This window comes from Arctopsyche grandis, chromosome 6 (genome assembly GCF_051622035.1).
Source record: "Arctopsyche grandis isolate Sample6627 chromosome 6, ASM5162203v2, whole genome shotgun sequence".
NCBI classification, from domain to species: domain Eukaryota; kingdom Metazoa; phylum Arthropoda; class Insecta; order Trichoptera; family Hydropsychidae; genus Arctopsyche; species Arctopsyche grandis.
In genome coordinates this window covers 9,987,217-10,000,921 of record NC_135360.1, presented here as the reverse complement: position 1 = coordinate 10,000,921, position 13,705 = coordinate 9,987,217, and the positions used below count along the sequence as shown (strand labels likewise).

The window sequence follows — 13,705 nt, the reverse complement described above, 5'->3', positions numbered from 1 at the left end:
TTATCATCGTCATCATTCACAGCCATTCGCCATCTACTGTTGGATGAAGATCTGCAGAACACGCTTCCATTCGCGACTTTCGATTTTCGACTTTCATCTACATAAATCATCCCACACATTTTTAAGATTTCACCCACCCTTCTCGTCTGTAGCCTTCCATGATTCCTTTTACATCATCTCGGGTACCATTCGAACACTTCCTTCGTCCATCTATCGTCCGTTTATGTATGAACAAATAGATATGTAACGAAATTTTCGCTTTAACGAACTTCTAAGATCTATTAAATTATTTCGTTATACTAAAAATTGGTTATGATCTCTGGATAGCGGAGGGTGATTACGGCAATCTGCTCTGTTGGAACGTGTATTGTTATTTAACATTGCCCTAATGAGTATTCGTCCTTTAATTATGAAAGTGAAAATATCGAAAATGCTGTTATTTGTTCAGAAGCTTAGTAATGAACAAGGGATTAATTGGAATTTTTTCCTAGATTTTGATGAGCCATATTTTTATGTTCTAATATAGCTGCTCCACCTTATTTAAATTTATTGGGAGAAGTTAGTTTGATGATTAGAATCTCTTCGTATTTACGAAAATAATTCGTTCGTGGAAATTTCGTTTCTTCAATATTCGTTATAGAAGAGTTGTTTTGTTTTTTGTTTTCCATTTACCGTGTAATTTTAAAATTATGTAGTAATTAGGAATTGAAGCCTATTTAAAAAAATTTGTGTGGTGAAGTTTTCATTTAGAAAAAAGTATGAAATATTTATGTGTTTGCATTGTTTTTGAAAAAAATTGTAACTGAAATTTCGTTTTTTCAATATTCGTTATAGAGGAGTTTGACTTGTTTGTTTTGTTTTTTGTTTTTCATATACTGTGTAATTTTCAAATTATGTAGTAATTAGGGCTTGAAGTCAATTTAAAAAAATAGTGTGGTTAAGTTTTCATTTAGAAAAAAGTATGAAATATGTATTTGCATTATTTTTGAAAAATACTTTGATACATATTAAATATATTTATTAAATTCTGCATAAATTTAAGAGGAGTTCGCCTACATAAAAATTTTGAATTTGAATTAAAAAAATATTGATAAATGTTCCATAGCTTTGTACTACTTTTTAAAAGGGTCTACTAAAAGTTTAAGAATCAATGAGCCAAAGGTGCGTTTTGAATAATAATAAGACACATTTATGTATGTAAGGTACCCAGGTACCAAAATACAAAAAGTTACAATAGACAGAGATAAAAGTCGAAATCAGTAGAAAGGAATTAAAGACTTATAAAGAAAGGAAGAAACCAGTCGACGAAATAAAATCCATATTGCATGCTCACACGAATTTAATTAAAATAAGGGGAAATATTATATTATTTATATTTAAATATTTTTAAACTATGGGAAGGGTTAACGTGTCTGCCCTAATCTTGCAACATATTAAAAAAAAATTAGGAGTGTTATAAATTGAAATTGGAATAGGTGGGTGAAGAGTATTGAAGTTTAGGTCGTAGGTTCCGGTCCTGACCTTTGACATTTGAGGTCTGTGCAAATCAGATGGGAACCTAACCTCAAAAGAACGACGGTTACGAAATCAAATTCTGGAGAATCGTTGTGCAGGCAGGTTTCTGATGATGAACGAGGGGGAAAGGAAGACTCACCACATGGCTGGGGGCTGCGGGGCGAGGGGGCGACCGCAGGGGCGAAGGCGCTCTTCACATGCCGGCGCCACACTGCCACACTTCGCGCGTGCGCCCTTTCCTCTCCCTTTCCCTTTCCCTTCCCTTCCCTTCCCTTCTCTTCCCTTGCCCCACTCCCACGGCTCTTTACTCAGGGTTGCACCACCCGTCAGGGTGCAAAATAAACGATTTATCGGCCTATACCCCGCTTAACTGTCAATGCTTACCTTTATTATTTTTTAACGGCTTTAATATATCGTTATTAAAATTGGAAAAAATAATTCATTTTTTAACGTTATTTAAATATTACATATTAATTTATATATATATATATATATATATATACATTTTTTTTTTTAATTTCTATAATTCCCTTTTCAAATATTATACGTTTAGACTTTAATTAAAATCTGTTGACCATTAGTATATGTACATATTACACTGTTATGAGGTAATATTTTTGGTACTTTAATTAATAATGTTTCCTGGATAATTTATGATATTTTAATATTTTTCGGTTCAATATTATTAAAATGCTTGAAAAATTAGAACTTTTAATTTAAAATTACCTTCAAGGTTGTTTTATAAATTAAATATAAATAAATACCCATTTTCATTGTAATACTACTATAAATATTAAAAAAAAAACAATTCAAAATTTAATATGAATATTAAATTTTGAATTTTTTTATCTTTTCCCGAAATGGTGTAAATATTGGTCAATATATACATATGTACTTTTTTCAAACAAACTAAAGTTGGAATAACCTATGTGAAATAAATGAACATTTAATTTCAACATTTCACGAAAAATATTGAAATAAAATGTTCAGTAATGTATTCGAAGATTTTTGGCAGGTCAAAATACTACGATCTATTTTTAAAGATATGTATGGGGGGGGTCTACGTGACGAGACAGAATTTTAAATTACGGAAAACACAAAGATCGAAAATTGAAAGATCTTAAGTCGAAAGATCAAAAAAAAATGGTGCATGGTAAACGGTACATACTCAATTAATTTGCGCGAGCAGGATACAACAGGAATAAGAGAAACATGCTTTTCCTCCCGTATTCTGCACGCGCACATTAATACGGGAGGAAAAGCCTGTTCCTCTTGTTCCTGTTGTATCCTGCTCGCGCAAATTAAGTGAGTATGTACCGTTTACCATGCACCATTTTTTTTTGATCTTTCGACTTAAGATCTTTCGATTTTCGATCTTTGCCTTCCGATATTTGCGTTTTCTGTAATTTAACATTCTGTCTCGTCACGGAGACCGGTATGGGGGAGCTAGCAATGATTCTTAGGTAAGGCAAAAAACCAACCAGTGTTGTTGATCTATGTTTTTGTCGGTAGTGAATTAATTACTTTTATTTAAAAATCTATTTTTTTACTCAATTTTATTGGGTAAAATATAATATACTTTTATAATATAATATACATATGTATGTGGAGGATAATTGTGTAACTTTTTAAATTATCACTTATATTTTATATATGTACATATATATATATATTTGTAATACATGGTTACATTAATATATATCTATAAAAACATTAGTATGTAGGTCCATGAAACAATTACATGAAAATAAAATCTCTAAGAGCCTAAGAGTTTTAAAAAATTCCACTGCTGTGCAAAAGTAAATAAAAAACAAAAAATTCTATTATTTTTTTATTATTGAACTCACAACGAATAGGTATAATGATTTTAAAAAATGTATACAAAAATCATTTTTAATTCTATGGTTAAAAAATGTGAAATAATTCTTAATCTAGTTACAAATGCAAAAGAAAACGTTTATTAAAATTTAAGATAAAACTCATACCAAACTTAAAAACATCAATAAATATAAAATGTAATTCAAAAGTATTTCAATTTAATAAAGAATGTAGACTAGATATATCAAAAATTTATATTTCATACTGTTTCTGCTTAAAAATTTTCATGTATGACATAGTTTTTATTATTAATTTTTTAATGCAATCAAATTTCATCATTCATTATAATTATTAATTTTTTAATATAAGTAGGTATGGAACCTTAGTAAAAAAGCATTCATCAATAATATTATTAAATTATTATCCATAAATTTTAAATATTCAGACTTCATTTTAAAACGAGGTTGATTTCAATGTCGTAGAATATTACTGTAATAATAAAAGAGATGAATAAACCAAATATATTTTAATACCGATACGTATTAAAATTTTGAAGTAAGTTATCAACGTACCACAAATCTATTAACTTTCGTTTGAGACTGAGTTTTTGAAATGTTATTTGTTCTCATCGACTCAAATTTCTGCCGTAAGCTAAAAAATTCAAAACAAATAACATTAATTATATATTCAATAAATATTTGCTAATTCTTAGAAAATGCAACTAAATCGAAATACCTTTTAGCCGACTCAATTTGAGAATCATCTTTTCCATCCATATTTTGAAATTCAAGGATTACGGAAGGTGATTGATTAAGTTTTGGTTCGTGTTCAGACCAATTTTCAAAACGGTTTTTCATATTCTTTGCTTTTGCTAAAGCTTGAGCCTAAAATTCAAATCCATATTTGTTTAAGATAATCGATTTTTATTATATGAAAAAATACATATTTGTGTTTTAAGTATCCCACCTGCTTTAATGCTTCATCATCAGCACTATATCTCTTGACATTATCTTCTTCTTCTTCTTCACTGTATTCTTCCGAATACTCTTCATCAGAATATTCTTCTTCCGATGATGAAGGAGCATGATAATCTGCTCCGGGGGGTGGTGGTGTAAATCGCTTCAACGGTTTTGGTCCTAAAATCACACACAAATGTAATCACAAAATACATTTATTGAACGTTATTATGATATTATTTTTTTTTACCTTGAGGTGCATCTTTTTTGAGATCTTCTTCCATTTTTTTGAAAACATTAATCATTCTAGAAGCAGTGTGGCGTTGTTGAGCAATATTTGAATCAACAAAAGTGGTGTCCTCTTCTCTAACTATTGTTGGATCCCGATAAACTTCCTGTTCTGGTGAATCACGCTGAAATCATCATTTAAATATTATATTATTTCAGTAATAGTGTTGAGTTGGACATAGTCTTATGACAATGTACTTACTTTGTTTGTTTCTCGTGGAGGAGTCATTCGGAATTGTTTACGTTCAGCCGTTGGTTGGTAAGTTTCGAAAAATTTAAATTTATTTGAAATATCACTAGTTTCAATTTTAACATCGTCAACTCGGTCAGCAGCTCGAACAACATCTTTAGGTATAAATATCTGAAAAGAATTTATTATTTTAATAATAAATTATTAAATATTAGGTAAACACATTTTTTACATTATTTCATATTATAAAGCACCTTTTCTTTGCGACGAGGTTCTACATTTTTAGGTGGAGGTGACAAAGGTCCAGAATGTTTATTAGTAGCATCCAATTCTTGGAAGAGGGAGCGAGAATTTTTACTTATAGCTAAATGAGTTGAATGAAAAAAATGTATTAAACTTTTTGAATATACAATATTTTATAATAAATATCTAAACTTAATCATTTTTCCCAACTAACCTGAATTGAATAATGTCTTATCGTCGATTTCTTTTGATTTTTGTTGTCCGTCATCTTCTTTGTATATTTCTCCATTTTCAAACCTCTCTTTTAAGCTGCTTGCCTTCTCAGAATCTAATTGAAACTCTTTAGCTATTTTTTCAGCAGAAGTAACAGCTGAAATCAAATCATTGGTCAATTAAGACATCACTATTCTACATTTTTAACATTAATAAAAATATTACTACAAATCAGATCCAACTCATGTGAGTGATATATATGTACCCATATTAAGAAGTGCAGCTTTATTAATCTTTTTTGTTTAAAGCAATATTGAAAATGTTACTCAAATAAGTTGTTCCTTTATCCAGAACTATGTATATATTATTTATGATTAAATTACTTACTTTGTTCACTCTGCATTACAGATTGTTGATACATTTCCTTAATTTTTGCTTGTTTTCCCTATTAAAAAACAAAATCAACATTATGTTTTACATATTTATCACCATATTGATGATGAATTAATTTCACATAGCATTAAAACTTACCATAAACATTCTGTTTCGAATGTTTCTTATTTCTTCTTTACGTTCATCACGTCTCTCTTTTCCATTTACATCACCCGTTTCAAATTTTCCCAAAATTTCTGACATATTACAGAATGACACTGGCTGCTCACGTTGTGCCGTTTGTTTGTATGATTTGCGTAGAGTAGCATCACCATCATCTATAAAATATTCGAATGAGCGTTAGCAAAATAAATTCAGTGCCAAAAGTGCATAATTTAAAATGAATATCACTAATTTACCATCATCTTCTTCGCTAGAGCTCGGCTCTATTGGAATTCCATTGAGATAATCGTCGGATACACCGATATCCATTCCTTTAGACTTAAATCTATTAAGTAAAACAAAAGTGAGAATGATTTGTGTATGTGTAATGAATTTTATGTGTGCAAATAATAATTTTAGCGAATGAATTATTTGCAACAATTCTTACTTTGCAAGTTTTGACAGCAAAGTAGAACTTTTATCCCTCGATAGATGATGTTCGACCGGCTTAAGTTCAGGCTCTTTGGGACCTTGCTCAAACATTTGAAAACGTGATTTTACATCTAACGAAGCCAACTCTTCGAGACCAAGGTCAGGTTTGTCAGAAGCTGGAAAAAAAAACAAAGTTTGATATTCATTTCAACTGTCAATTATCTCTACTAAAATAACAACAGTATTAAATGTTACCCCTAATAACATCAGGAGGCAATTCTTGTGGATTACTTTCGCAGATAATCATCTGGTGCTTCTTCGGTCGTTCTAAAATCAAAATATCGAAAACATTAACATTGAATTTAGTGGAATTTTATTTAAAAACACATTTGAAAACATACTCTTTTCTTGTTCATCATCTTCGACTACCTTTGGAGCGAACAACAGTTTGAAATGCGGCTTACAGTATACATTGCTCAAATGACTTTGGAAAGTTTCAACACTAAAAATCCATATAAAAATATTAGATTGTAACAATTAATTATTTATTGCAAAAAATGGCATTTAATAGTACTTGACAATAAATATTACCTGAGAAGTTTATTACATTCTTTACAGCGGAAGCATTCTTTGTGCCAAGATAGCTTCTCTGCTTTTATTCGCTCCATTGCATAGACGGCTTTGCCACAACTTTGACAATTTGAATTAACTTCTATCGCTTTTGTTCCCTCATTTTTCAATTTCTTTTGCACTTTTTCTGAACTGTTTTTCTATAATACAATACATAATTCAAAAACATTCATTTTACTATAGCACAAATTTAAAACATTGTTAAAAAAATATTATATAATGTTGAGAATTAACATATTTTTGTAGTAAATGTATCGATAAAGAAGAAATAATGAACTTATTTACATTAAAATGCCTTTCCTTTAAAAACATTTCAATGTTTTTTTTTTTTTTCACTTAAAACAACATGAATATAAATAAACTTACCACAGATACGTTCTTTTCCTCTCTTTTGGATTTCTTTCTGTGCAGTGAGTGAGATTTCTTCACGGATACAGTTGACATTGTTTTGACTTCTGAAAAAGTCTCCGTGTGCATTGCTGTGCTGTGTGTTTCGATCATTTGTGACGACTGCATTTTTGGAATATAACTGAAAACATCAAAACAAATTCATATTATAATGCCTTTTCATCTACGTACTATGAATGAAATTCGAACGGTTTAATGACACACTTTGGGAAAAATACACACACACGAAAAAAACAAATCCCCGTAGGCATATTGACACACATTCCTCCCATGTGTAAGATGTTTTGGGTGTATTCCAATGACGAAGAGCAGAAGTGATTCACTTCTACCGGGTGAAATTCTGTACATGTAATGTCCCAATATATCCGACTAGTTCTAAATGCACCACCGTCATCATTCCCTTTCTTTTGAGTGCTGACTCTGTATACGTATTGCCAAAAGTTTCACCGTAATTAGCTGGTGAATGTCAGTGCAACGTCAACAGGGCGATATAGTCGAGTGCTGAAAGATGACGCAACTCGACAAATTCCACTTGCCGTGGACATCCATCGGAATTTCAACAAAAATAAACGGATAGAGCAGGCGGCACATCCCAACGGTTCAGATGACTATTTTGGAATTGGTCTAATATGTACAGAAAACGCTTTTCATAAAGTCAACTGCCGTTTCAGCGAACGGATTCCCTTCCTGAAGTCACCGATACGGCAGTCTGAAAGCGAATCCAAACGCAATCTACATACATACATAAGTTCTATTTTTAATTTTCGCACGCGATGAACAGCCGGTTCAGATAATGATGCCAAGATGCGGATCGTCAAAGACCTAGATACCAATTAACTATACTTTTAATGGCGACTGGCTGGCTGAAAACTATTGAAAAACTGTTTCTCAATACCAACTTTCTAAAAGTTAATTACATACAAAAAATCTTTCTTTACCTCCGAATGAACTATTTTTATCATACTCAATATTCTTCTTTTGAAAATTTCCTTCAGAATAGCATTCGTCATGAGTGTCAAGGTCGTGTTAACAATACTGTAGCTGTATAAGTTAAAACGGAAACGTTGCTAGGCAAATTTAATTCACAGTTTAATCTAAAATGTCTTCCATACTTACATTTCCTAAAATACAATGCATAGATCTCGCATAAAATGCGCCGTGTGCAAAAATTTTCCTCAATAAAAAAGTTTTGTTTGTAAATCATTAAATTTTCATTAAACTGAGGATCATTTTTATCCTCATTTGTCTCCATCGTTGGGACACGTTTAGGTTATATATTCCTTGTCTACCCTCACGCGACATTATCGAGTTAAATTGACTAAGCTACAGACTAAAGTTAAGTAGTAACATAGCTACTTTATAATCCAGATAGATAAAACAGACAGATAATAGGTTGACATCCAATGAAAATGAAAGTGATGCTATAATATAATAAAAATGATTCCTCGACAAAAACTTTCAAGTACCACGATTGACGTCGTCGATTTGGTCAATCATTAAATCATTTAATATTTGTCATCAATTTGAAATTTTGTTTACAACTCTTATAAATAGTTTTATAAGCTAACATCGGCGTTGGGACGATGCTTTTCGCAAAAAACAACTAACAAAGATAACTATGCATTTTTGCTCTATTGCTTTGTACTGACCAGCAGTATGACTCGGTGGTTGCGTTTATGTTTAGCACCGAGAGGTTACCGGGTTTGATCCCGTGCTAATCTTTAATACTGCTGGTCAGACTTGGATATTTGTGACTCCAAGTTGATCGCTTATTATCAGAGTTTACCAATTTATCTGATTTCATCGAATGTTCCTTCATCAAATAGGAAAAAATCATCCCACCCGCTATATCACAAATATCTGAATTTGATTTATGTACAATATGTAAAAACTTATGTACAAGTCTAAATCCATAGATGTCACTATGGAATAATTAATTAATTAATTAATTCTTAATTTCGTGTTCTTCAGCCTCTCAAAATACAGCGATTTATGTAATAAAAATGCTGCAATGTTTGTAATTAATTGTCTAGGAAGGCGCACTGGGGTCTAACTGTAAGGAATTCCTGGTATATATCTATGTAAAATAAATAAATAATAATTAATGGAGCGGTCTATTGTTATTTAAAAAGCACCAAGCCAACGCCTAAGTCTACTTATAAGTATGCTTCTTAACCAACCCGAAAACTTTTTTGCATCAGCAAACACTACATATTTCGTACTTAACTAAGGAAAAAATCTCAAAGATCGAGCTCCATGATTAAAACAATGAATAATGTTTATTGTCTACGTCTATTTATTTATTTAATTTGATGTATTTTATACGTTTCACCTCCAAGCGTACAATTTTATAGACGATTAAACTGCTACACGTTCGTACTCGAAGTTATTTAGAGGTTTAGAGTATACAATAACAGAAACAAACAGAGCTGCAGTTTAAGTATACAGTTGATACAATGGCGAAAAGGGAGCCTAAACATCGAATAAGTAGCTTGAATTACAATTTGATATGAGCATTACACCCATTCGCACTTTCCACAGCAGCTGGCGATTTTTTTGTTGATTCTATAGGTATATTTTGGCAGAGCTTCTTCGCCAAAAGACGAGAAATTTCTATTGCTAACAAGTGATTCACCGCAAACGATGCTTCCGACGCCTCCTGAAACCGCGCTGAAAATGACTTTTACATAAATATAGAAAAAAAATCAGAATAAGTAGTTTGCTAAAAATATTGTTGTATGCGTTATGATGTGCCGTTCGTTAACAATCCCTACATAGCGTTGCAAATAATGTGCATAATGCAGCACATGTGCTCAGTGGAACGACCGACTGTTAAAGAATCATGTCTCAACTGTATTATTATGTATAAAACGGTTTATCAGATGCAAACTGTTATATGTAATATATTGCCGTATGCCAATTTGCAGATGATGTTTACTTTAAATGAATCAAACTCACTGAGTTCGATTATTTATAGAAATTTGTTTATTATACAAATACACTTAAAATCCTCTTTTCATACGCTCTAGAATTCTAAAATCAAGTAAAATTTTCGATATATCACGTTTGATAAGCAATATACACTCTTAAATCTTGAGAATTACCTCACCTCTTACATATGTACATATATGTACGTAACATCACCTGTAATGCTTTAATACATTTCTACTGTATTTTTCAATGGTGTGTTTATGCTTATGCTTATACTTTGTATTTCAATGTATAGTCTTAAATGGTTGCACTATACATACACATATGACAAATTAAATATGTACATATGTAGATATCTTTATTGAGATTGATATAAATGTACTTCCAATATGAAATTTTTAGTGACTAGAATTAATTGGGTCATATATCTTTTAGTGTAACATATTAACCACCGATGAACATTTCGTTAAAATCATCTTCGCGCTTTAGTCACTGTAGACAGAAACGATTCTTTATACTTTTAAGCCCTTGTCCTTTTTTGGGACAAAGAAAGTGTTGTGTATCTTTGACAGCCCATTCATAGCAGAGAAGAGTACTTTCATTTTAATGTATCTGGTATCAAAGGGTTATTGACAAATTAATGCAATTTATTCGTCTGCCTTTAATCGGTGGTTGAACATCTTCACACGAGCTTCCATAAATATAAAAGCGTTCACTTGTCGCACTAACTTCCCGTATCTATATTCGTTCTGGTGGCGGTTGTAACATAGGATTGAATTTATCAAGATCGCTCTCAGCGTGTAGAGTGTACGCGTTTTGTTTCTCTTTTTGTTATTTCTTTCAGCGCTAAAACTACAACGTCTAAATGCGTCATGCAATATGTTAAAAGACAGCCGAGATGTTCCGTAGTGAAGAGGAAAAAAAAAGAGTGATGAAGCGCACAGGGCAAGAAGGGAAACGTACAAACGTCGAGCAAATTCCTCGGGTTAGTTTTTTTCGTTGTATAAATAACGCAAACATGCTCATTCACCATTCAGTAATTTTATTAGGTATGTATGTATTATAGGTACATTAGTTTTTAGAAATTACTTTGACAATTAATACACGAAATGTGAACATTAAATTACTTTACATATATAATACTATAAATATTTGTTAGTACAAATCAAATATTCATTCAAAATTTTGACGAATTATCGGACAATATAGACAATAGCTCAAAACCACAATCTATGTATATCAGAGTTGATAAATGAACTATGTATATATGTAAATGTTATAAAAGAAAATTTTCACATTCAATCAAATTAATTATTGTCTTTTATATTGTCATTCAATACTACTCATTTATAAATAAGCTTGATCAAAATATATTCAAATATTTAAATTGTTTATTTCTGTATGTGCTCACTATTTATAAGCGCATCTGTTCATACTAATAATTCATTGAGGCTGAGCATTGTATTTCGAAATGAATCAATTATTTTTAAATTTTTTAATAACATAAAAATTGATTAGATTAATATGTAATTAATATGTAATTGATTAGATTAATATGACTACGTCAAAACAGAAAGAGACAGCAGAAGAAGTAGTGTGTAATTTAAAGTAACAAGAAGAGGGAAAAAACAAAGGAAATATTATTCAAATATTCACTATTATGCAGGAAATAAATTCACTTGTTTCCGCCTTCGATGAATGTTGGGATTATATTCGGGAACTTGCACTAGCACGGGCACAAGCACGAGCACGAGCGCGAGCACGAGCACGAGCAATAGCAACTTACGCGGCCACCAGCCACCGAGATGATGGTCCGCGCGGGAGTGATCTTTCTAACACAGATTCTGCTCCAAAACTACGCGAATAGCCACTCGGTAGGTGCGTTTCAAAGTTCAGCTTGTAAATTTACATCCAAATTGATGAATCCAATTTAATAAAAAAAACTATAAATCACATCACTAAAATAAATTTCATTCAGTTATTTAATCATACACATGTATAATTATTTTCTTTTAATTTTTTAATCATTTGTTTATGAATGTAACACGATAATATACACCCATCGACAACTTTCAAGAAAATTATTAATATGTTTGTTTGTATATAGATAGCAACTGACTAATAAATTTCACTAGTGGAACATTGTATGTATGTATGTATGTATGTATGTATGTTCATAATGGTGAGATATGTGCTAAACTATACAAATAAAAAATAATATCCCTTTTCCAAATTCGAATATGTATGTGGCTATCAGTCAGGCTCAAAATTTGTTGGTTCAACTTTTGTTTCCCCCATTCAGAGAAATTCAAAATTTTACATCCATATATTTTTGTTTAATAGGTTGCAAAAAAATCTATACATCCTCCGACAGATGAAATCTATGATAGAAAAAAAGGTTAAAATATTTCAATAATTGATATAAAATACAAATGTTTTTTTAAGAAATTATGATAATCATCCTGATAAGTTTCAATTACGATAAGTTTCAATTCAATTCCGTTGTATTCGTACGCCCATAATGGAGTGATGTATGTAGCGCACTACTAATTGAAAGTGTTGTAACCTAGAGATTAGGTGATTGGCGCTCGTCGACCACTGGATTACTAGCGCTGATCACCTGATCTCGCATTCGCGCCGAAAAGACCTCAACCTATGAACAAGCTGCATACATCAACCAATCAAGTCTCGCGACCCATCGACCAATGATCTCTCTCTCATTTGAAGCTGGCAAGTTGACGGATCAACAACGATAAACTACCTCTTCCACTACAGCTGCGTCTATAGTTTTCCACTACTAACTACAAAGTCGGAAACCCCTCTAGACGTCCACGCTACAGTATATATTGTTTTATCTGTGTATATTCCCCACAAGTGCAATGAATATCCACCCGGTTTCATAAATTTGAAAAGAAAATTTAAGTTACTCACAACTTTTGACTTGGTAACTTCAATCGATGTTTATTGTGGGTAAGCATATGTACGTACACATGCATATTATCCCTAGCGGAGCTGAGTACTTCTGCTGGTATATATTTGTATATGTATGCAGGGCCGACCTCCAGACGGGGTGAAAAATATTTTGGGCCCAAAAAAATCTAAATATTACATGACATATGTATATAAAATATTTAAAAAAAAAATGCTTTTGAGGAGAATCTTCCTCCAATAGAATTTGTACAATATTTTGTTAGAGTCGTCATTAAATTAGAGGACATTAAATAAAAAAACAAAATATATTTTGAAAAAAGAAACAAACAGGATGACTCGTCTTTATACCTCGGGTACCTGAAACGTAATGCAAATGTCTGTGCTTTCATAACAGGAATTTCTTTCCTTCTTTTTTATTTTTCGGGAGCCCTTTCATCCATCCCCAAATTGACCAGCCCTGTTCATATGTATATACACTTAGATTAAACTTTTAACTTTAAAACCAAAGCGGCCAACTATGTATGTAGTATATGGTTGGCCGGAGGGAGAAATACTCTTATGCTCCCTTGGGGGGTAGTGACGTGCCGTGTAATTCTCCCTGTTTTTATCACACAGC

At 31.6% G+C, this 13,705-nt stretch overlaps 3 protein-coding genes across 4 annotated transcripts in view; 1 reads left to right on the top strand and 2 right to left on the bottom strand.

The window, feature by feature from the left end:
* Nucleotides 1–1,753, bottom strand: part of LOC143912819 (solute carrier family 41 member 2-like) — a 51,620-nt gene extending 49,867 nt beyond the window's left edge. The window contains exon 1 of the mRNA XM_077432241.1: nt 1,655–1,753. The gene's annotated coding sequence lies outside the window, so the exon portion shown is untranslated. The remainder of the gene's footprint in view (nt 1–1,654) is intronic.
* Nucleotides 1–13,705, top strand: part of LOC143912816 (uncharacterized) — a 46,971-nt gene that overhangs the window by 19,114 nt on the left and 14,152 nt on the right. The window lies entirely within an intron of this gene.
* On the bottom strand, nt 3,352–12,011 carry LOC143912818 (uncharacterized). Its single transcript, XM_077432237.1, has 17 exons — nt 11,945–12,011; nt 7,186–7,348; nt 6,781–6,959; nt 6,591–6,691; nt 6,445–6,516; nt 6,206–6,365; nt 6,015–6,103; nt 5,755–5,933; nt 5,611–5,668; nt 5,225–5,380; nt 5,022–5,131; nt 4,780–4,938; nt 4,540–4,702; nt 4,300–4,469; nt 4,069–4,217; nt 3,906–3,984; nt 3,352–3,822 (listed from the first exon to the last, which is right to left on the bottom strand). The coding sequence occupies exons 2-17, from the start codon at nt 7,333–7,335 to the stop codon at nt 3,820–3,822; spliced, it is 1,977 nt and encodes a 658-aa protein (XP_077288363.1). The 5' UTR covers nt 7,336–7,348; nt 11,945–12,011; the 3' UTR covers nt 3,352–3,819.

Coding starts and splice junctions, on each gene's coding strand:
- LOC143912818 (XM_077432237.1), bottom strand. CDS start 7,335: ATGCAGTCGTCACAAATGATCGAAACACACAGCACAGCAATGCACACG. Junction 4,703..4,779: donor CTCCACGAGAAACAAACAAA/GTAAGTACATTG, acceptor TGATGATTTCAG/CGTGATTCACCAGAACAGGA. Junction 4,470..4,539: donor CAAAAAAGATGCACCTCAAG/GTAAAAAAAAAT, acceptor GTGTGATTTTAG/GACCAAAACCGTTGAAGCGA.